This window comes from Acomys minous (genome assembly GCF_964271855.1).
Source record: "Acomys minous genome assembly, chromosome: 11".
Classification (NCBI taxonomy): Eukaryota; Metazoa; Chordata; class Mammalia; order Rodentia; family Muridae; genus Acomys; species Acomys minous.
Genome location: NC_140492.1, coordinates 96,502,553 through 96,528,207, shown reverse-complemented (window position 1 = coordinate 96,528,207; position 25,655 = coordinate 96,502,553). Strand labels below are relative to the sequence as shown.

Genomic DNA, 25,655 nt, shown 5'->3' with positions numbered 1-25,655 from the left:
ATTAAAATAAATCAATATTAAATATTAATAATCATTCAACAGACATCATCTAGATTTAAAGCATAAGGAATTTACATGTAACATTTGTCTTTTCTTACAAAACATTAATCCACTTAACACTTCAGTTTTATTTTTTCTTGGACATTTTGTTGTTGTTGTCGTTATAAGCCTTAGCTTCTAATAGCTCAGCATCTCTCCAGCCCTCTTTTAAGTTTTTATTATTTATTATCATTTGTGTGCACGAGTGCCCACATGTTCTATCACAGGCACACGGAGGTCAGAAGACAACTCTGCATAGCTGCTTCTCTCCTTCACATTTGAGGATTGGGGAACTGAATTCAAGTTGTCAGAATTCATGCCAAGTGTCTTTTCCCTGCTGAGCATCACAAGCATGCAAACAGAAACAAAATAAATATATGTAACAAAAGTATTAATATTTACCCTGTGATAAAGGAGGACACCTGAGTTTCAGTATCTCAAATGACTCACCAGTACTTGAGACGGAGAAAGAGCTAGAACTGATACCTAAGTTCCTCTGCTTTATACGCAAGAGCTCTCTTTTTCTTTTGTTTGAGACAGATGCTAATGTACTAGGCTAGCCTCGAACTCACTAGATAGACAAGGATAATCTTGAACTTCGGAATTTACTTACTTATATCTTTACCACCTAAATGGTGGGATTACAAGCACTTGCAACTTTACTCAGTTTTCTTTAATTTAAAAATATTTTTCATTTATTTATTTATTCATCTATTCTGCGTATGCGTGCGCGCGTGCGTGCGTGCATGTGTGCATGCGTTTTAGCACAGTGGACATTTGGAGATCAGAAAGCAACTAAAAGGAGTTGGTTTTCTCCTTTGTGGGTCCCTGGGGTCAAACTTAAGCACCTTTATCCACTGAGCTATCTCATGGGCCTCGACATATGTTTCTTGTTAATGGTAAACAACAAGAGTATAATATTCTAATACTTATAAATGAGACAACTGTCAGGCAGGAGTTGTGGCACATGCCTTTAACCCCAGCACTCAGGCTGCAGAGGCAGGGGGATCTCTGAACTCAAGGCAAGCCTGGTCTATAGAGAAAGGTCCAGGACAGCCAGGGCTACACAGAGAAACGCTGTCTTGAAAAACAGAAAGAAAGGAAGGAAGGAAGGATGGAAGGAAGGAAGGAAGGGAGGGAGGGAGGGAGGGAAGGAGGGAGGGAGGAAGGGAAGGAGGGAAGAAAGGAAGGAAGGCAGGCAGGCAGACAGGCAGGCAGGCAGCCATAAGCAGCACACAAAAGCACATGCATGCAATCCCAGCTCTTAAACTGTAGAAGCAGAAGCAGGAGTTCAAGATCATCCTTAGCTACACAGCAAGTTCTAGTCCAGCCTGGGCTACATCAGACCCTATCTCAAAAGGAAAAAAAAAATCCTATTACCTCATCTACCAGAACTGGTCTATTAAACTATTACTGACTTCCCTCTCTGCTGGCTACTTCTCCTAGTGTAGGAAGGTGCTCTCTGTATAGGCTACCAAGGGAGAAAGTTATTAGCAAGTCTTACTGTTACAAACGCTGCAAACAACAGAATTGACAAGGTAAGTCCACTGGTACAACAGTGGCACAAACGCTACAGAGATAACAACTGAGATAGTAACTGCGTCTGGTTTATAGCCAGATGTGGTTTATAGCCAGATGCACAGCAGAGACCTCATGCTTGGGCAGAAAAAAACCTGTCTAGGAGCCCATGGCTATGGATGTCATAAACCATAGGAGACAGCCTAAGGCTAACTAGACATAGTATCAACTGCCTTCTAAATATTTATCTTCATAGCTAAAGATTACTACAGCTCTCAATCCTCATCAAAGAAGCTTCTTTTGCAGTTAGCACAGCCAATACAAAGACTCAGAAGTGGTCAAAATGCACAAATGTAAGTGACTGCTGAGTGTTCTGTCTTAAATGTACAACAAAGTCACCCAGCCCCACCACCCCCAAACTTGGGGAACATCACAGAGGTCACAGAAAGTTTCTAAGAACCAGAGGTCGAGAAAAATTGTTGATTATCTTCTGGACATGATGGAGGACTTTTACTTATGAACTCACAGCTCTATTTACAAACACAAGATTAAGCGAGTCAACAGTTGCAGCATGAGGGGAGGGGGTGTTCACAACAGACCCTGCCCTCACCTGAGGAGCTACTAGCATGTGATGGCTATGGGGAAGGGAGTTAGTTTTTTCAGGGTTGTGGTCTCTGGTAAGGTTGCCTATGCTATAGTCAGTTACCCACACCCATGCACATATGAGCAACACTGACTGGACTCACTGTGTTGTTTTCTTGTTTTATTTTGGGTTTTTTGTTTTGTTGTGTTTTGCTTTGTTTTAAAAAGGACATGAAACTGAGGGAAAGATACACTGGGGAGGGTCCAGGAGGAGCCGAGGCTTGAAAATGATCCAACTACATTCTACGTATTTATGAAATTCCCAAGGAATAAAAATAGCCTTTTTTAAAGAAAAAAAATCATATTAGTAAAAACTAGATAAACTAACAAAAGGTTGCTGCAGTTTGGTACTAGCTTTCCTCTGTCTTTGCCTCATTGTCTTACTTCTGGGGTAGGGGCAGGCAGAGTGGACCCAGGCAGTAAGCCCAGGACCCTGCACACGCTAAGCACATGCTCTACTACTGAGCAGTGTCTCCAGCCTTACTGTTGGCTCTAAGCACTCGCAACACTTAAAACTCTTAAGAAGGACCCAAGTCTCCTCCCAGGATTTAGTGTTTGTCTCCAAGAAACACTTAAATTTTAGTTAGTTTGCCTACTAAAAGTATAAGAAGGAAAACAGAAATGCAAACTGTAGACATACAGTTACTACGTAATTCAATGGCTGACTTCTGTATGGCTCCATATCTGGCTGCAACCCTTGATCTGAAAATCTCCTGTCTCAATGTTGTATCTGCTCCCCAATTATCCCCCAGATGCCAATAAAGCAGCTTATAGCCAATCACTGAGCAGGGGAGAGCATAGCGTTGGACTTCCTGTCAGCCAGGGAGGAGGAGTTAGAGGAAGAAGTAGGGGATTGAGTCATAGGCTGAGGTCCAGGAAACATCAGGAGAAATTCAGCTAAGCAGGAAAGGCCATCAAGGTCAAGTATCTCTGGGATTTAAGCTGAGAGGAAGCGAGATTAGCTTAAAGGGTGAAGAATAGAGTAGTAACTGCTCATATTGTGCTGTGAAGCTTGTTAAACAAATAATATCATAGAGTCTCAATGAGAAACAAACACAGTATTATCAAAATAACTCTTAACAGCAAATTCTACTAGCTCCTTTCACAATAAGGAACATAATACAGGCTCAGAAGTATCGCATGAAGGCAGACCATAAAATCCTGAGTTTCATTAGCATAATGTGATTACCAATGACTGTAAATGGGAACACATGGGAAATACATCTTTGGAGTAATCTTGAAAAAACTCTCCGTTTCGCCTTTTTGTTTTCTATAGTTATGTTTTTCCCTTTAACTAAAAGTAAGATGGCAAGATGTAACATAGTACTGAGCACACAAACGCTCAGGAAGCATTAGCAGTTGCTGTCATCCACAAGGATAGCATCTGTTATACACATTACTACTCTTGTCTTTTTAAGTAAAACAGAGGTTTCTAGAATGTGTTAGAAACCTACTGTTGTGTATTTCTGCTTCAGGAGAGCTTGAATGAACAAGGACATTTCCTGAAAGACTTGTTGCTTCCTGCTGCTTAGCTTCATCTTGGGCCCTCCTCTTCTCGTGACCTTGGTCCTGCTCTAACACCACTTGTTCTAATTGCTGTCCCGATGAGCTCGGTGATTCCTCTTCATCCACTGTCTCGGCATCCTTTTGAGATCTTTCTGGGTCTGAAACGTTACTATTTACAGACTCATCTGGATCATCATTGACTTCTTCAGTAGTTACTTTTTTTGCTAAAAACAAGAGAAATTGTTATAACTATATGAACTACTTACAGAAAACTTATTGAAAGGAAAGATGATAAATGCCCAGAAGTTTATTCTGTCATGTTACTTTTGTGTAAAAAACTGAAGACAGACTAAAATATAGGAAGCCAGTTTTAACAGTCACACCATAAAGCTCCATGCAGGTGCAGGCTAGAGCATGGCCCAGTGGTAAAGTGCATCCTTATTAGCATACACAAGGCCATGGGTTCAACTGCCAGCATTGCCTCCCCCAATGGAAAAAAAAACTCATACATACAAAATAAAGTAGGGTTAGATGTAGTAATGTGATGGGATGCAAAGTATATTATTTAAAAACTTCAAGTGGAAGAAATGTTTGCATATTCATGAGCTTACATTTCCATTTAAAAACAAACAAACATACATACATACATACATACATACATACATACATACATACACACACACACACAATGTGCAGCACAGGAAATGGCTTGGTGTCAGTAATTTCTGGGATGTCAGAAGAATTTACTTTAATCAGATAGCCAGATAGAACAAAGAGTTCTAGAATTCTATTTTTTTATTATCTGGGGTTGGTTGGTTGGTTGGTTGCTTGGTTGGCCAATCTTGGGACAAGGTCTGATGCACCCCAGGTTGCTTCAAACTATGTAACTGAAACTAGGTATGAACTTCTGATCCTCCTGCCCGAACCAAGGTTCTTTTTTATTGTTTTGCAGAGCTGGGGATCAAATCCAGGCAGTCTTGTGCATTTTTCACAAGTACTAAATTACATCCCCAGACTGAAATATCTTTCTTTTTCTTTTAAACGTGTTTGTGTGAGAGCATGCACACACAGTATGTGGGTATCTGAGAAGCTAGAAGAGGGCATCAAATGCCACAGAACTGTAAGCCACACCAACACAATTGCTGGGAACCAAATTCCAGTCAGATATAAGAGCAACAAAGCGTTCTTAACCTCTGAGCCATTTCTTCAGCCCATTTCAAGCCTCTCTGCAAAGCGCCAACTGATACACACACATACATACATGTTAACACACAAACAAAAAAATAAACCATTAATAGGGAGCTGCTATCTCAGCCCAGATAACTGGCAAAGCATTACTGATGATGATGATGAAGATGATGAATGTTATTGTTACTGATTGCCTCCAACTGTGCACTCTGATAGTGTCAACTACCTGAGTAACCCTGAGCTCTCAATGCCTAAGAAGCAATACTGTAAACTCACCACTAAATCAAACTGCACAATCAATACCTTTTGTGTTTTTCTGTGGTTTGGAGGTCTTTTCCTTTAAACTCTGACATTTAGTAGATTTTTGCTTTCTTTTTTCCTCTTCAGCAAGAACTTTCTGAAGCAAATGAGCAAAAAAATCGAAGTCAAAAGGGCGTTTTTCCTCTGTTTAAAAAGAAGGGAAAATTTTTAAGTTTTTTATTTTTTAAAAAAGAGCTTTCTAAAACAAACAAAAAAAGCTTTCTGTTTTCAAAGTATTACAACATCCAAAGCAAATGGACTGATTTATTAGACAGAGCATGGATAAATAAATATATAACATCATCAAATAATAAAAGAAATGGTAATTTAACAAATAAGGGCTAAGTGTAGAAAAGCTTAGATGCACAGAACTTATATAGCATGCCCTGGGTTCAAGCCCTAGCAGTAAAAAGTAAATTAAATTAAAATATTAGGTTGGTGAAAAAGGAACTGCTGTTTTAGACAGTGCATTTTATGTCATTATAAATAGGTTTATGGCTGGAGAGATGGCTCAGGTTAAGAGCACTGGCTGCTCTTCCAAAGGCCCTGAGTTCAATTCCCAGCAACCACAGGGTGGCTCACAACCATCTATAATGAGATCCAGTGCCCTCTTCTGTTGTGCTAGCATATATGCAGGCAGAACACTGTACATAATAAATAAATAAATAAGCTCAAATACATCTTTCTTAATCAAGATAGAATCCATTCCAATCAACATTTTTGTCAGTTAAAATTAAGGTGTTCTGTTTTGTTTTGTTTTTATTACAGTAGTGTAAAATTCATACTTGGAATTCAGTTAACTCTTGGAAAACATTTTCCTTAAAAAAATATTGAGATGCTTGAAGAAGTAGCAGTAAACTGACAAGGGTCAGGTGAACATAGGAGATAAAGCAAACCTTCGTAGCCTGAGCCGGGTGTGGTGGCACACACCTCTGATGCCAAAGGGATCTTATCTCTGAGTTTAAGGCAACCTTGCCTTGCATAGCAAGCTCCAGATCAGCTAAAGTTCTACAGAGAGACCTTGACTCAAAGCAACAGATTTGCCTAATTTGCTCAAGTTTCAGCTTCTGAAGTATTGGTCGTATGATACACGGTTGGGCATTGTGGAGAATCAAGCCCTTTCTGCTGACCAGTGCTGACTGCATAGCTCACAAATTTGTTTGGCATATTTCTCAGATGTAATAGTTTCATCAAACTTCAGAAAGCTGTGGATCAGACTAGTGACAAACCACCAGGCAGTAATCATAAGCTCCCTGTACAGGGATTTTAATCCAGCAACATAGCTAGTCTGGCTGGAATACAGACACATCCTTTGTACACGTCTTTAATCCCAAACAATGTAGAAGGAAGCAGACATGTTTGAAAATGACATCTAATTGAGAGGCAGACAAAGTGACTCACCAGAGAAAGACTTAACAGAGTAAGGCATGCCCAACTCTCAGGAGAACACAAGAAGGAGAGGCTACCTGACAGAGGACAGGGAGAGGAGGCAGGTTCACCAGGAGAGCTGACAGAGAGAGGCTGAAGGGAGAACAAGCTAGACACGCATGAAGGCAGAGTGAGCCAGGGAACAAGGAGCCAGAAGGTTAGAACAGATCACTAAAGCTAGTTTGAGACCAAGCAGAGCAACTCAGCAGCCGAGAGAGAAACCAGATTGAACCAATGAGCTTAGAGGGGAGTTTGAGCCAGAACAACTGAGTTGAACCAGCCAGCCAGAGTTCAGAAAGAACTAGAAAGGGTGAGTTTATTCAGCAGGAAGTCTCAGAGGCTGAAACCGTTCTGGGCCTAGATTAGAGTGTTGGGAGGCTAGAAACTTCTAGGACTAGCTAGGCCTACGTTAGGAGAAGGAAGCAGTAAGCATCCAAGACAACAATTACCTCAGGTGAATGAAAACTAAATGTACAGCCCCCCTCCTTTTTGGGGCAGAGCTCAAATATGACTGGGAAGTGCTCTGAAGCTCCTTTTCAGCCCAACACTGTGTTGGTCACTGCTTAGCTGTCTTACATTATCCACAACACCATCCACTTTTCATTGCATTTCACAATCCAATTAAGGAATGGTACATTAGTTGGGAGGTGGTGGTGCACATCTTTAATCCCAGTACTCGGGGAGGCGGAGCAGGTGGATCTCTGTGAGTTCAAGGCCTGTTTGGTCTACAGAGTGAAATCCAAGACAGCCAAGGCTATACAGAAAAAGCCTGTCTAGAAAGAGAGAGAGAGAGAGAGAGAGAGAGAGAGAGAGAGAGAGAGAGAGAGAGAGAGAGAGAGAACATTGTTGTATGTAGAATCAGAACAACAGTTCAAAATGATGATTTTTTTTTTAATGAAGCATTTTCAGATTGACGAACTGCTCAGTTTGTTACATTCCTCACCTTCGGGACTCTCCTCTTCTTTGCAAACCTTCTTGAACCATTATTGCAATTGTATATTCCTTAACAGTTCCTGGACCAAATGCATTGTTATTGTTGCATTTTTTCCATACACTTGACCCATTTTGAATTCAAGGAAGAAAACACTTGAGAGGCAGTAGACCTGGCTCAACAGTTAAGAGCACTGGCTGCCCATGCTGGCTAGTTTTACATCAACTTGACACAAGCCTGGGTCATTGAAAAGGAAGGAGACTCAACTAAGAAAATGCCTCCATAAAAATCAGGCTGAGGCAAGCCTATGCTCTTAATTAGTGAGTGATGGGAAAGGGTCCAGCCCACTGTTGGTGGGGACACCATGGGCTGGTGGTCCTGGGTTCTGTAAGAAAGCAACTGAGCAAGCCATGAAGAACAAGCCAGTGGGCAGTCTTCCTCCAAGACCTCTGCATCAGCTCCTGCCTCCAGGTTCCTGTCCTGACCTCCTTCAATAATGAACAGTAATATGGAAGTGTTAGCCAAATAAACTGTTTCCTCCTGAAGTAGCTTTGCTCATGGTGTTCCATCACATCAATAGTAACCCTAACTAAGACACTGCTCTTCAAAGACTAAATTCCCAGCATCCTCAGAGTAGTTCACAACCATGTGTAACTCCAATTCCAGGGAATCTGATACCCACTTCTGCTCTCTGTAGGAACTGCATGCATGGACTGCACAGACAGGCATTCAGTCATATAAAAATAAATCTTCAAACAATTTAAAAGTATATGTTGAATTTGCTTTTTGTCTAATATGATTTCCATAGTATAAACAGGCAATAAGTGATCAGTACAAGATCATAAAGTGAAACATGTATTAAAAAGATATATAATATAACCATATTTAAGAATGCAATCAATATAAAATGATAATTTTAACAATGCAAAAAAAATTACTTTTACACCAACCTAATAAGCAGATCAAACTACTGATACAAGCAATAAAATGAGTGAATTTCAAAAATGAAAGTAAAAGAAATCAGACCTCAAACATTGTATGATTCAATGAATTAGATGATTTAAAACATGCTAAACTAGTCCATGGTAATTCAAATTGAAATAGCAGTGTTCTTGGGCTACCAAAGCAAGGGAACAAAGGGACTTCTGAGTTGAGAAAAATATTCTATGTATAACTCAGGGTGCTGGTTATTAGGATATATCTTTGTTAAAATTTAAATTATACTTTCAACTATGTATCAATTATTATAAGTGGCAAGGATAGGGCCAGGAGGTAATTTAGTGGTAGAGTACATGCATTAGCTGGCACAAGAACCTGGGTTCAATTTTCAGCCCCTAAATATAACTGAAGGTAATTAAAACATACTCCAAATGCCTTACAATTACAACATTCACTCTTTTATACTACAACCATTTCACTATGTATTCTTCTTAGCATCAATAAAATGTAAAGCAATTCAATGAAATAAAAAATATTGTAAATGTCAACTGTACAATATTAGACAATTGGTAAACAAATCAGGAATGAATCTGTAAAAAAATCCTTCCTTAAACTTTACCTCTAGGTCAGGCGTGGTGGCACACCCCTTTAATCCCAGCACTCGGGAAGCAGAGGCTGCTGGATCTCTGTGAGTTCGAGGCCAGCCTGGTATACAAAGTGAGTCCAAGACAGCCAAGGCTACACAGAGAAACACGGTGTTGGGGGGGAGGGGAGGACTTTACCTCTAAACTCTGGTAAATGTGCATAGAGATCACAAAAATGCCTCAGGAAAAGCGGCACATGTAAAGTGCTAGTCTGTTCTGAATGTACACAACAATAAACTAGCACTCAAGGAATCCATAAAGAATCGTTACGTAGTTCTAGAGGACTTAAAAACCTAGGATCCGGGCTGGAGAGATGGCTCAGGGGTTAAGAGCAATGTCTGCTCTTCCAAAGGTCCTGAGTTCAGTTCCCAGCTACCACATGGTGGCTCACAACCATCTATAATGAGATCTGGTGCACTCTTCTGGCATGCAGGCATGCATGCATGCAAAACACTGTATACTTAATAAATAAATAAATAAATCTTTTTTTAAAAAAAACATAAAGAAAGCTGGAGAGATAGCTCAGAGGTTTAGAGAACTTATTGCTCTTACAGAGAACCCATGTACAGTTCCCAGCAGCCACATGGTGGGCCACAACCATCCTTAACTATAGTTCAAAAGGATGCAATGCCCTCTCCTAACCTCCACAGATACTACACACACATGTGGTGAACATAAACATATGCATACATTTATATACATAAAATAAATCTTTTTTTTAAAGCCGAAGTTTTTCTTTAATTCTTTAATTTCCTACTTCAAAAGATAAAATTTAACAAACAAACAAACCTATGAGATCTATAAATTATTTTCTGATAATATATTAAGGCCAGTGGAAAGTTCCTTCCTTTCTTAAATGGAGAACCTCCTCTATTTACAGTATTCCAGATCTTTCTGGAGCCATTCTGAAGCACACTGTCCCTGAAGACACACTACAACCCTGGGCATCAGACCCACTCGTCCATCAGTGTCTACTCATAAAATAAACTCACATGCTACACAGTGAGTGTTCTCTAAACCACACATGGATTAGTCTCCTCTAAAACCAGCCCTATGACTAACTAAGAAACTTTGTTTTGAGTTAGGCATGATGATTCACAACTTTAATCCCAGAACTCAGGAAACAGGCAATGAATCTCTGTGCATCTGAGGTACATACTAAGCTCTAAGCACACTAGGGCTACATAAAGAGACCCCATAGGATTGGATTAGGGGAGGGGACAGAAAATGTTATTTTGGAGCTTTAGAAATGGCTTGGCAGTTAAGAGTACTTGCTGCAAGCCAGATGTGGTGATGCATGGTGCATGCCATTAATCCTGGCACTTGCAGGTGGATCTCTGTGAGTTCAAAGTCAACCTGGTCTACAAAATGAGTCCTATACAGCCAAGGTTACACAGAGAAACTCTGTCTTGAAAACTCGGAGGTGGTAAAAAAAAAAAAAAAAAGAGTTCTTGCTGCCCTTGGAGAGGGATGGGTTGAGTTTCCAGAACCCACATAGCAGTTCACAACCACCCAAAAACTTCAGTTCCAGGGGTACAATACCCTCTTCTGTCCTCTGTGGACACCAGCTACACTCATGGCACACACACATATAGGGAAGCACTCAACATATACACGCAAAATAAAATAAATATTTAAAAAACACACTTTTTTAGATAGGCATAATGGTGCAGACCTTTACCCCTAGCACTTGAGGGGCAGAAGCAGGAGGATCTCTGAGTTTGAGTCCAGCCTGCTCTATGTAGAGAGTTCCAGGGCAGCCAGAGACAAATAAGGAGACTCTGTCTTAAAAATTAATTTTGAAAATTTAATCTAGAAATAAGTAAATTTAGCACTACAGCTAATTTCATGGCTAAATAAACAGACACATTATAAAATGCTGATAATTATTTGTTCATAAAAAGAATAAACTTTCTAAAACATTTTTTTAAAACTATCTTAAACAGTAAATTTTTTATTTACAGATATCTTGTAGTCTTTCTTTAGACTTACAGAAAGAAAAAAAAACTGATGTTAATGAAGGTATAGTTAGGGGGGAGAAGTTCCCACTGCTCCTTTAAATCAGATCTAAATTCAAATGTTACCTGTTTATAAAGAACTTCACTGAGCTCAATATAAACACTGAGACCTAATTCCTTTTCCTTCCTAAGAACTCAATCACTACCTGAAACTTGCTTAGCAATATTCCTCATCATTTAATCTCAGGGCATTCCATGAACTACCTCTTGAACACAGTTCCTTCCCAATAAAGAAACAGCTCAGGGGCCAGTGAGACAGCACAGTTTATAAAGGCACTTACTAGCAAGGCTGGCAGCCTAAATTTAGCCCAGAACCACACGATGGAGGAGAAGACCAGCTTCTACGAGTTATCCTCTAATACACATGCTTGTGCACATCCCTACATGCATAGACACAAAGCCCCTTTTCACCATCATAATTCATGAACTTAAAACTCCCTTACCTGCTTCTGGATATTCAGGCTAATTCTTTGCTATCAGATTTGTGGCGACTACTAAAATCATACTGTTAAGGATCAAATGTTCCAGACTAGCCTGGAATATACAGCAAGACCTTATCTTCACAAAGCAAAAAAGGAAAGGCTTTCACTCTTATTTTTATGGCAAAATGAGGATGACTCTAAATACACTAGAGCCAAAGACAAAGTACTGGTCACTTTTCAATCTCTACAAATAATATTTTGTGAAGTGGGGAAATGGGGAAGAGGGCGGGAAGGTGGGCCCAGGGAAAGGGTGAAAGCAGTGTGTTCCTGATGTAAGGTGAATAATTAGTTAGTTATTTAATTAAATACTTTGTGAAGGAATGCTTTAATACTTACGGAATGCTTTGTCTATTCTCCATCCATTTGCTTTTTCTTCACGTTTAAATTTATTCTGTTAATAACAAAAAGATCTATAGTAATGTTCTGCCATTAAACAAGGATTTTTCTAATTAGTAAGCATTAATGTCAAACTCTATAAAACATACTATTCCCTGTTAAATGGTGTATCTTTGCCAATGGGCTAACTTACTTAAAACTTTAGTTTCTTAAAAATGAAGCTGGGCGTGATGGTGCACCCCTTTAATCCCAGCGCTTGGAAGGCAGGCAGATCTTTGTGTGTTCCAGGCCAGCCTGGTCTACAAAGTGAGTCCAGGATAGCCAGGGCTACACAGAGAAACCCTGTCTCAAAAAACAAAACAAAAAACAAACAAACAAAATAAAGAACTGAGGGCTGGAGAGATGGCTCAGTGGGTAAGACCACAGGCTGCTCTTCCAGGGACCTGAGTTCACTACACTGCAGCCTCATGGTGCTCACACCCATGTATAAGTCTAGCACAGAGAATTAACAGCCTCCTCAGGGCACTGCACACATGTGGCGCAAACACACACACAGAAGCAGGCAGAACACAGCTACATATAGAACAATGTTTTAAAATTTTTAATGAGGACTGAGGAGCTGGCAAGACTGGCTCAGCGTGTGAAAGATGATGTGCATCTGATCCACAGAACCCACTTGGTGGAAGGAGGAACTGACACACCCAGAAGCTGACTTCTGACCTTCAAATGAACATAAACATGTGTGCACAGTCTCTCTCTCTCTCTCTCTCTCTCTCTCTCTCTCTCTCTCTCTCTCCAATAAAGATGAAAATCATACACATTTACCTGATTTATCTTTGCTATCAACAGCAATGAAAATACAACAATGAAAGGTATATTGACGCACAGAGAGAGGAGTACAGGTCAAGCTTGACGCTGCATTTCAATATCCAGCCCTGATGTAAGGTGAAAGGAAAACCACCTCCCATGAGCGAGCCTATTACTTGCATGTACTCAGCAGGTGTAAGTGGGCCTATGCACATACATACTCACACACACAGTAGGTATAAGTGGGCCTATGCACATACATACTCACACACACACAGCAGGTGTAAGTGGGCCTATGCACATACATACTCACACACACACAGTAGGTGTAAGTGGGCCTATGCACATACATACTCACACACACACAGCAGGTGTAAGTGGGCCTATGCACATACATACTCACACACACACAGCAGGTGTAAGTGGGCCTATGCACATACATACTCACACACACACAGCAGGTGTAAGTGGGCCTATGCACATACATACTCACACACACACAGTAGGTGTAAGTGGGCCTATGCACATACATACTCACACACACACAGCAGGTGTAAGTGCGGCCTATGCACATACATAATCACACACACACAGCAGGTGTAAGTGGGCCTATGCACATACATACTCACACACACACAGCAGGTGTAAGTGGGCCTATGCACATACATACTCACACACACAGCAGGTGTAAGTGGGCCTATGCACATATATACTCACACACACACAGTAGGTGTACATGGGCCTATGCACATACATACTCACACACACACAGCAGGTGTACGTGGGCCTATGCACATACATACTCACACACACACAGCAGGTGTACGTGGGCCTATGCACATACATACTCACACACACACAGCAGGTGTACGTGGGCCTATGCACATACATACTCACACACACACAGCAGGTGTAAGTGGGCCTATGCACATACATACTCACACACACACAGCAGGTGTACGTGGGCCTATGCACATACATACTCCCACACACACACAGCAGGTGTAAGTGGGCCTATGCACATACATACTCACACACACACAGTAGGTGTAAGTGGGCCTATACACATACATACTCACACACACACAGCAGGTGTAAGTGGGCCTATGCACATACATAATCACACACACACAGTAGGTGTAAGTGGGCCTATGCACATACATACTCACACACACAGCAGGTGTAAGTGGGCCTATGCACATACATACTCACACACACACAGTAGGTGTAAGTGGGCCTGTGCACATACATACTCACACACACACAGTAGGTGTAAGTGGGCCTATACACATACATACTCACACACACACAGCAGGTGTAAGTGGGCCTATGCACATACATACTCACACACACACAGTAGGTGTAAGTGGGCCTGTGCACATACATACTCACACACACACAGTAGGTGTAATTGGGCCTATACACATACATACTCACACACACACAGCAGGTGTAAGTGGGCCTATGCACATACATACTCACACACACACAGTAGGTGTAAGTGGGCCTATACACATACATACTCACACACACACAGCAGGTGTAAGTGGGCCTATGCACATACATACTCACACACACACAGCAGGTGTACGTGGGCCTATGCACATACATACTCCCACACACACACAGCAGGTGTAAGTGGGCCTATGCACATACATACTCCCACACACACACAGCAGGTGTAAGTGGGCCTATACACATACATACTCACACACACACAGTAGGTGTACGAGGGCCTATGCACATACATACTCACACACACACAGCAGGTGTAAGTGGGCCTATGCACATACATACTCACACACACACAGTAGGTGTAAGTGGGCCTATGCACATACATACTCACACACACAGCAGGTGTAAGTGGGCCTATGCACATACATACTCACACACACACAGTAGGTGTAAGTGGGCCTGTGCACATACATACTCACACACACAGTAGGTGTAATTGGGCCTATACACATACATACTCACACACACAGCAGGTGTACGTGGGCCTATGCACATACATACTCACACACACACAGCAGGTGTACGTGGGCCTATGCACATACATACTCACACACACACAGAAGGTGTAAGTGGGCCTATGCACATACATGCTCACACACACAGTAGGTGTACGTGGGCCTATGCACATACATACTCACACACACACAGTAGGTGTACGTGGGCCTATGCACATACATACTCACACACACACAGCAGGTGTACGTGGGCCTATGCACATACAAACTCACACACACACAGTAGGTGTAAGTGGGCCTATGCACATACATACTCACACACAGAGCAGGTGTACGTGGGCCTATGCACATACATACTCCCACACACACAGCAGGTGTACGTGGGCCTATGCACATACATACTCACACACACACAGAAGGTGTAAGTGGGCCTATGCACATACATACTCACACACACACAGCAGGTGTACGTGGGCCTATGCACATACATACTCACACACACACAGCAGGTGTACGTGGGCCTATGCACATACATACTCACACACACACAGCAGGTGTACGTGGGCCTATGCACATACATACTCACACACACACAGAAGGTGTAAGTGGGCCTATGCACATACATACTCACACACACACAGCAGGTGTACGTGGGCCTATGCACATACATACTCACACACACACAGCAGGTGTACGTGGGCCTATGCACATACATACTCACACACACACAGAAGGTGTAAGTGGGCCTATGCACATACATACTCACACACACACAGCAGGTGTACGTGGGCCTATGCACATACATACTCACACACACAGCAGGTGTACGTGGGCCTATGCACATACATACTCAAACACACACAGTAGGTGTAAGTGGGCCTATGCACATACATACTCACACACACACAGCAGGTGTAAGTGGGCCTATGCACATATATACTCACACACACAGCAGGTGTACGTGGGCCTATGCACATACATACTCATACACACAGCAGGTGTAAGTGGGCCTATGCACATACATACTCACACACACACAGTAGGTATAAGTGGGTCTATGCACATACATACTCACACACACAGTAGGTGTAAGTGGGCCTATGCACATACATACTCACACACACACAGCAGGTGTAAGTGGGCCTATGCACATACATACTCACACACACAGCAGGTGTAAGTGGGCCTATACACATACATACTCGCACACACACACACACACACACACACATGCTAAACAGTTTGTAATTTTACAAAATTAATAGCACACAAACGGATAAAACAGAGCCAATTAAGCTAACACTTACTTTATGCAACCTAAAATATTGCTAATGTTACACTTCTTACAATATTCCAAAACGTTTTTAATTGTAATAGGGAAGAGTCTATACAGAAATAAGTAAGCAAAAATTTATACCCAAGTTTATCTCATTAATATATGGCTCTTGATACATCTATCTGTGTAAAATAACATATATTGTATAAGATTATTTTTTGAGACAAGGACTAATGTTCTCCAATACAGACGGCCTCAAGCTCACTATTCAACTCAAAGATAAGCTTGAACTCCTAATCTTCCTGTCTCTACCTCTTGAGTTTTGAGGTTACAGGCATATGCCATCACCCCACATTTTACATGGGTTTCAGGATTCAAACTCAGATATTTCAAAGCATGGGCTTTCCCAGCTAAGTTACTGCCCCAGGCCTGTTCTGAGAGTTTTGTCTGTTTATCTGTGGTCTGTTAGGCAGGATCTCATGCACCCAGTGACTCTCCTGCCCCCTCCTGAGTGCTGCAATTATAGGCACATACCACATCTAGTTTATTTCAAAGTTTAATATTTTTCTTTTATAAACATTTTATAAATTTTATAAACATTTTAATATTTTTTAAAGTTTATTATTTTCTTAAAGTGAATAAGCTCTTCGAGAAGGATTAGGCAGCTGAGATCATAAGTTAGAAGCTAGCCTGCTTAAAAATGAAACTCTGTCTCAAAGCACCATAAACAAGAACACATTTAAAGAAGACAGATGAGTGGTGGAGAAAAAGAAAGCAAAGCAAAGAGGGCTATTACTACAGACCCTACAAATGTTAAAACGATAACAGAGCAGGAAGAAATATTTATAGATATGAACTCCACAGCTTAGTATCAAAATTGACACAGGAACCTCTTCCCTACCCGCCTCCAAGACATGGGTTCTCTAGCCACAGCCCTAGCTATCCTGGAATTCTCCTAGTACTCCATAGACTAGGCTGGCCTCACACTCAAAGCTCCATCTCTAAAGCCACCACTGCCCAGCAACACAAGAATTTTTATTTGTGGAGGGAAAAGGATCTGTGTAGGATCTGTGTTGTCCAATTTGGCTTAAATTCCTAGGCTCCAGAGATCCTCTAGCCTCGGCCTCCTCAAAGCAGGGACTACAGGCTCAGTAAAACTAAACCTGAATGTCTCTGTATGTAAGAAAAAACTTAATTTATAATCTAACACTTTCACACACACACACACACACACACACACACAAAATCATCCGACTTGGGTCTCACTGGTAAGTCCCACCAAACACTAAAAAAGAAACAGTGCTAATCTTAAACTGTTAAATAAACAGTAGAAGGTACACCTCTCTGCTCATCTCAAGGACTTGGAAAGACAGTTACAGGGATCAGGGGTATGGCTCAGCAATAAGACACATATTCAGCACCAGCACTCAAAAAAAGAAAAGAAAAGAAAGGAAAAGAAAAAAGAAAAATGCAAAACAATATTCCTCATGATTGAAGTTGTAAAAATTCCTCAAGAAAATGTAATGAGGCTGGAGAGATGGTCCAACGTCGCAGACATGAGGACAAGTCACAGAGGATTTGTTTGACAAAGTTCCAGAAATCTCCGACTCCAACATGACCTCTAGACAGCTAGAACAGCTGTTGAGGCTTTGCTTGACGAAGTTCCAAAGATCACCATTGTCCGTAAATATTATCTATGGCCCAAGTGTAATTTTATCTAAAAATCTGCTTTTTTTCTCCTAAAACAGTCTTTTCTCTTTATTTCCGAGCCCTAAGGAAAATCATACAGGGAAAACTTTTTCCCACAGAGAATATTGAAAGAGGGCATCTGGCCAAAGGCTTGAGACAATGAGAGAGCTTTCTGCTCTACTGTGAGCACCCAAGCAGAAACTTCAAGAAAGTTAAGACCTTGGCATAACAGTACCTGGCTAGTTACTGTTAGCTGTAGAAGTTTCTTTAGAATCTGCTTTGAGAACATTAGAAGGTATGCTTGGAAAGTCATGCTTTACAGATACTTTACAATAAAGGACCCTTTGGTAGTTAGCCTAGGCTTGGATAGCACATGTGTTGATTTGGGACTGGGAGTAAGTCAAGTTTTTTATTAAAGAACATTTAGCTCAAGCTATGTTGCTATGACAATCTTGTAACCACAATGGCTTTAGCCCAAGGAAATTTATGATTAAACTTTCCTGAGTATTGTTTAAGAACTAATAATCAGGTTATGCTGACCATTGCTTTATTGTAGATTATACAGAACTTTTTGTATTTCCTTGTTAGACCGTTCTCTTACTTTATTTTTGAATGCCCTATTGATTGTAAAAGATGAGAAAAAGCATGATGTAATCTGTAATGAAAAAAATTGAACTTCATTTTAATAAAACACTGGGGTTGGTCCAAGGAGACAGCACAAGAGAGAGAGAGAGAGAGAGAGAGAGAGAGAGAGAGAGAGAGAGACGGGGAACAGCAAACAAGAAGAGAGATAAATGGGGAACAGAAAGCAAGGAGAGAGATAGAAAGATGTTAACAGCAAGCAAGAAGAGACACAGACAGAGAGATAGAAAATAAAGCTTTCCTGGGCTTTAAGACCTTCAGCATGTATCACATATACCCGAGTCTCTAAGAATTTCTTTTTCCTCCATTCCTCAACCTCTCCTCAACAACTAGTTCCTCTGGCTAGTTGTTCAACCAACAGGTGGTTCCCTAACCAGCCATTCTCCGCCAGCTCAGTTCTCCCTACTGGGGATCCACCTCTTGTCTCTCCTCTTCACTGCTTCCGGAGCTGGTCTGTGGGAGCAGCAGCCCAAGGGTTAAAAGCACCACTACTCTTCCAGAGGACGTGGGCTCAATTTCCAACCCCCACATGGTGGCTTTTTTAATTTAAGATTTATCTATTTATTATTTATTTGCTTGTTTGTTTGTCTGTTTAGTTAATGTATATGAATACTCTGTCTGCATGTACACCTGCAGGCCAGAAGAGGGCATCAGATCACATTATAGATGGTTGTGAGCCACCATGGTTGCTGGGAATTGAACTCATGACCTCTGAAAGAGCAGTCAGTGCTCTTTAACTACTGAGCCATCTCTCTAGCCCCACATGGTAGCTCTTAACTGTCTATAACTCCAGTCCTAGGTGATCCAATGACTTTTTCTGGTTTCCACGGGCACCAGGCACACATGTGGTTCTCAGGCATACATGCAGGCAAAACATCCATACACATAAAATAATTTTAAAACAAGAAAAAATATAGTAGCCTCTGCAAAACATAAATGGAATATAGTATAACCACATGGAATAGATCCCATGAATCGAAGGTTAGTTCAACATGCAGAAATGAGGGAGGCAGAGGCAGGTGGGTCCCTCTGAGTTTGAGGCTAGCCCAGTCTACAAAGCAAGTACAGGACAGCCAAGGCTACACAGAGAAACCCTGTCTCAAAAAACCAAAAAGGAATACAAGCAGAAGGAGGCCTGCAGGAGCACACCTTTAATCCCAGCTCTCATATGCAGGTTATCTCTAAATTTGAAGACCGCTTGGCCTATAGAATGAGTTTGAGGACAGCCAAAGCTACACAGAGAAATTCTGTCTCAAATGAAGGAATAAATAGATAATTAGATGGATGGATGGATGGATGGATGGATGGATGGACGGACGGACGGACGGATGGACAGACAGACTGACTAGATAGACAGATATAAGATAGATCCAAGCAGGCTCCTTGACTCTTGCAGCAACACAGTAAGGCTATAGCACTATATTACAGGATGCCCACTACATTATTTTCCCAGACAGTCAAGTCTGGTCTACTTTAAAGACACCCAAACTTTTTCTTTCCGATTGGTTATTTTCACTAATGGAGCAAACATGATGAGACGGAACTAAGGGAAAGGTTGGGGCAAATCTCTCATTATTACCTGGGAATGCACTATGGCATTACAATATGAAGGGGCTGACACACTTTCCACCCCAGGAAACCTACATGCGCTTTCTCAGCAACAAGCAAAGCTCATCTTCTCAGGCAGAAGCACATCTCTATCTGGCATCATGTCTGTGGTCACTCACAAGGCCAAGGGGCACTAAGACAGCAATAGTCAGTTCAGCTACATACAACTCAGTACTTTTCATGTCATTCTAGAAAATCTAAAAGATACTTTTATAATCATAAAGCTACACTTACTCTAAGTATTCTGATATATCTACCTTCTCTTCTTTAGTTCTTAATTTCAGTATCTTTATCTGTAGTTCTCAAATACATTTTAAAAGTAATACAAAAGTTCTGAAGCTATAACTATTCAAAAGTTGAAAAATCTTACAAAAGTTAATGTCACAGACACACACACACACACTCACTCACACACACACTCACACACACAAACACACTCACACACACACACTCACAAATAATAACAGGGAACTAATGACTGTGAACTAAGATAAAAGAAAGAACTCTTAGTAGTTTTTTTACCTTTTCTAACCAAAAAACGTTAAAGGTATACTTTACCTTAATTTCTATTCTTGCTCTGTGAGGAAAAAGTTGTCCAATCATAGAAAAGTCAGTTCCTACCATGCTGATGGCTAAAAAAAACATATCTGTTTCTGTAACAATAAAAGATTAACTCCAAATTAATTTTCTGTTCAAACAAAATAACCTAAATTAGTTATATAACACTATATATAAAAACTTAGTTAATTAAATTATACAAACTTACAAAACTATATATAAAAACAGTAAAATAAGTTATACAGTACTTAATTTTACTGAAAAGAAACTCAAACACCATAAAACATTAAAACAAAAACGTGGTGGTACATTCCATAATCCCAGAACTGCTAACAAGAACTGCTATGAGTTCCAGGACTCTTGATTCTAGGCCTGAGTTCTGCAAGCATGGAATATGAGCCATAGTTTGTGAACCCCACGTGGCAGGACCAGAGTTCTTGGTAGTACCTTGCCCAATGTAACACCTCCAACTTGGTCTACACTGACCACTACTGATTCTTGTGCTGCAGCTCATAGGGACAACTGAAAAGTGAAGTAGGTGGTCCAGGAGACTCCCATTCCAAAGTGGCCCTACAAGCTTGATCATCATATGCACCTGCTGCGGCAGAGGGCTACCCAGCCAGGTATTAAACCAAACTAGACAAAGGGGTCTCTGAAAATAGTTTATGGAACCATGCAGATGCTAGGCAGAAATGAAGGGCCAGTCCTGGGTCAGCTTCCCACAGCTACCAGCAGCACAATAAAAAGCACTTGAAGGGAGTAACCAACCAATAACTGATCTGACTTACAGCCCACTCTGGGAGATGGAAGCCATAACGGACACTGCTCGGCTAACCATGAACCTGAGACTAGACAGCCCTGGGGCACAATCAAATACTGGTTTAAAAGGAAAAACCAACGTAGAGAGAAAATGACTCCTAATGATACCCTGTTATGCTCATAGATCATCTCCTTGCTCAGCCATCATCAGCAGGTGGGAACAAGGAGTTAAAGACCTCGGGCTTTTTTTCTTCTGTTTGTCACAACTTTGCTGTGACAGTTTTTATCTTATTATATTTTGATAATAGTGTGTGTGTGTGTGTGTGTGTGTGTGTGTGTGTGTGTGTGTGTGTGTTACAGGTGTGCGTGCTCAGCTATTTTGTTACATATTTAAAAATGAATGACTGACAAGCTACTAGGGTAAAGGTTATCTTAACTCTCACTTATACCTGCTGGGAGAAGGGAACCCAGTTTTCTCTGCTCGGTCTATCAACACTCCAGGGCAGATCTCATGTTCAGCAGTAGTTGACCAACAAATAATGCACACCACAATTCAGTTTTTATGCGTGTGCTTTTATTAGGTTACAGTTTGGTGAACTGCATGTTGTGGGTTTTTTTTTTCTTTTTGAATAATGCATTTTGCTTTGGGGAGTTTTGTTGTTGTATTGGATTTTTTGTTTATTTTTTTGAAAAAAAAAAAACCTAAGAGTTGGGTGGGTCAGGAGAAGATCTAGACAAATTTGGGGGAAGAGAAGAATGTGATCAAAATGTATTTAAATTTAAAACTGTTTTAAATAATAAAACACAGCAGGGTGCAGTGGTACATGCCTGTAGTCCTAGGACGCAGAAGCAAGCTGATCTTCGTGAGTTCAAGATTAACCTAGTCTATAAAACAAGCCCAGGACAGCCAAGGCTACAGAGAAACTCTGTCTTGAAAAGTAAGAAATGTTTAATAATAATGATGATGATACATATTTTAAAAGACTTAAAAATAGTAGATGCTGGATCTTATTGCTATCAAACAAATGTATATAATGTATATTAATATAAAGAAGTATTTTGGCATGACGGCTGGAGAGACGGCTCAGAGGTTAAGAGCACTGTCTGTTCTTCCAAAGGTCCTGAGTTCAATTCCCAGCAATCATACGGTAGCTCACCACAATCTATAAGAAGATCTGGTGCCCTTTTCTGGCCTGCAGGTGTACATGCGGGCAGAATATAATAAATAAAAAACAAATCAATCTTTAAAAAATATATTTTGGAATATTAGACCTCCATAAGCTAACAAAACTTAGAAAATTATTATTGACAAAGCTGTGAGAAAAATAACACTTTTTGCAGACATTTGGTAAAACTAAAAATTAATGGGGCTTTTTTTTTTTGGTTTTTTGAGACAGGGTTTCTCTGTGTAGCCTTGGCTGTCCTGGATTCGCTTTGTAGACCAGGCTGGCCTCGAACTCACAGCGATCCACCTGCCTCTGCCTTCCGAGTGCTGGGATTAAAGGCGTGCGCCACCACGCCCGGCTTTAATGGGGCTTTTTGTGTTTGGCTACCTATAAGAAATAAAATACTCAGCGAGTAGCAGAAAGAAAGAAACAGACAGACAGACAAACTCTTCTTGAAAAACTGTTCAGTGAACCAAAAGGACCATGGTTTTCTAACATATTGGGAAAGGGAGGGAGGAAGGAAGGGAAAATGTGACAAGCCTGACAGAATTTGTCAAGAAGAAAAAAGGGTTGGTAATAGTCAGAGAAAGAAATTACAGAGTCATTCTTTGGCTTATATCCTGCCATGCTTAAAAACGCTATATTAAAATAGTTCTTAGTATATAAAAAGCTCTATTTTTATACTAAAATATAAGCAGTAAGTACCATCATGAAATATAAACATCGTGTAGGCTTTGTTGTTGTCATGCTTTTTGTGTGTGTGGGTTTGTTTTACGTAAGATTCTTTATGTAGCCCAGCCTGGCCTCACAGTTATGCCCCGCCCCCACCCCGCCTAAGCGTGCTCAATGCCTACCTACATTGCAGGCTTGCAGGCACCTTCACTGCCGGGGATGCCTGCACAAAGTTACCATGCCACGTTTTCAAGGAAAGGGCTATGATTAGAAATACTAGAAACCGAATGGTCCACTGGCACAAACGCTCAGTGCTTATACAGGAACACTGTCAATTATTGACTTAAATGGTGCTTCTTTGTACAGTTTGAAGAAGATGAAGATTCCAGGCAAAATAATCAAAATGTTAATTCTTAAAATGATTTTTAGGATAAAGTCAGAGATATAGTAGGGAAAGGGGGAGGGGAACCAGTAAAATTAACTGGATGGAAAACAATATGACAGTTTACAATGTATTTACAAGGTCTGATTTCAGTCAGAAACAGAACAGCTCACTTCATTTCAAAAGAACAACAGAAGAAATTTTAGTGAGAATTAGTTACCTTTATTTGACCATGGTTTTGAGTAGTAATTTTTCCGAAAGCTGGAATAAGTAGTTGTTGAGCCACGTTCAAATATAGGATCATTTTCCTCAACAACAGAGGGGCCTTTTGTTCTCAAAACTTCTACAGTTAAACTGAAAGAAAGATATTTTCAAATACAGTCACACTAAAGCAAGTATAAAAAAAATAGCAAATGAGATTTAATTGGCTGTATTCTAAAATTTACCACAGGAGTAATATCAGAAATATTGCAAATATTTGAAATTTGAAAAATATATGTAAATTTGAAATATATATTTTCCAAACATGATCCTTAAGAGGCAGAAATAAATGCCAGCCTGTTTTCAGTATTACAGCATTTTCAAAATATTTTTGGACCACTTGAAAACAGAACTGTTGTATTACCTTTTTTGCCTGTCTGTGTGTCTGTCTGTCTGTTTTTCAAACCAGGCGTTATGCTGTCCAGGCTAGCCTGAACTTGCTATATAGCTGAGAAGATAGCCTTGACTTCCTATTCTCCTGCCTCCACTTCCCAAAGGTGGAGACTCTAGGCATGTGTATCCCATCTGCTTTTGTTTTGTTGATTCCTAAATGTCTCCTGGGCTAAGAGCTCTTTAACTATTAGTGACGTATAAAATCAGCATCACATATAAAAACTAATCAGCACCACATTTATATTTATTATAGTCGAATTTATTTTTACTAATTAAACTGCAAAAATGTTTCATTTCAGAATTGCTTAATGGTTCTAATGACTTATTGTTACATCCATCATTATTTGACTTGGAGATCATTATAAGGACTTATAGATCAATGAAACTCCCAACCGTCACCTGGCAAACCTATCCGTAGTCATTGATGGCTAACAATGACCCACAAGGCCAAAGTGCAGGGAAGAGAGGACAACACATCAGCCCTCAATGGAACATGTGCAGCACACACCCCTGCTACAGGTCAAGAACCACTATGGAAGAGAGGGTGGGAAGAGTGTAAGAGCCAGGATGACAAGGAAACCTCTGGACATAGAGCAAGGCAGCGGCTGCACTTAGGAACTCACAGTGACCGTGACACCTGCACAAAACCTGTGCAAGCCCAAACTAGACTAAGTCCCAGCACACTGAGGGGAGATGAGCACAGAATCCCACGCCAGCTGAGCAGCCAAGAGCAACTGACAGCTGCTTGACAAACAGCTTTCTCTAAGAGTTTATCTCCTAGTAAGTTAGCCATGCTCCAGTGGAGTGCCATACACCTGGAAATGCCTGGGTAGCACTCACTAGGGCTTAAAAAAACAGGACACAAAGGAAGGAAGTAGATCTGGAAATAGAACCAAACATGTACAAAACTTAAAACTCTTAAATAAATAAATAAATAAATATGATTGTGTGTGTGTGTGTGTGTGTGTGTGTGTGTGTGTAACAAAGGCAAAAACAGTGCTTGCTGCTTTTCCAGAGGACCTAAATTCAGACCCCAGCAGACAGCTCACAACCACATATAACTCAGGTTCCTAAAGATAGCCCATTACGAACATATACTAAAACTCAAAATTAAAGCAAGGTATGGTGATGCACACCTTTAATCCTAGCACGGGAGGCAGAGAAAGGTGGTTCCCCTAAGTTCTAGGCCAATCTGGCCTACAGAATGAGTCCTGGCGGTAGCTACACAGTGAGAGAGCTGTCTCAAAAACAGAAGGAAAAAAAAATCAAAGTAAAATTAATGAATAATATTGAAAAACCTACACACTAACTTCAAGACTTTCTCAGTCCTGGAAATCCACCTTCAGTGGATAACAGTGCAGTTGCCTCGGCAGCTGGACTGCATTAGCAGCACGGTGACAGGTAAAACAGTTAGGTGGACAGAGAGGACAGTGAAGCCATCTCATGCAAGCATGCTAAAACTACAATTAACTTAGTCCACTGTTCTGCTTAAAACATCATG

The 25,655-nt window shown here is 40.7% G+C and overlaps 1 protein-coding gene across 1 annotated transcript in view; it reads right to left on the bottom strand.

Annotated features, from left to right (window-relative positions):
* BDP1 (BDP1 general transcription factor IIIB subunit) overlaps positions 1-25,655 on the bottom strand; it is a 96,329-nt gene that overhangs the window by 59,967 nt on the left and 10,707 nt on the right. The window contains exons 6-10 of the mRNA XM_084801342.1: positions 23,721-23,854; positions 20,522-20,616; positions 11,972-12,026; positions 5,197-5,337; positions 3,654-3,929 (exon numbers count right to left, since the gene is read on the bottom strand). Of these exons, the coding sequence (XP_084657468.1) occupies positions 3,654-3,929; positions 5,197-5,337; positions 11,972-12,026; positions 20,522-20,616; positions 23,721-23,854 (701 nt within the window). The remainder of the gene's footprint in view (positions 1-3,653; positions 3,930-5,196; positions 5,338-11,971; positions 12,027-20,521; positions 20,617-23,720; positions 23,855-25,655) is intronic.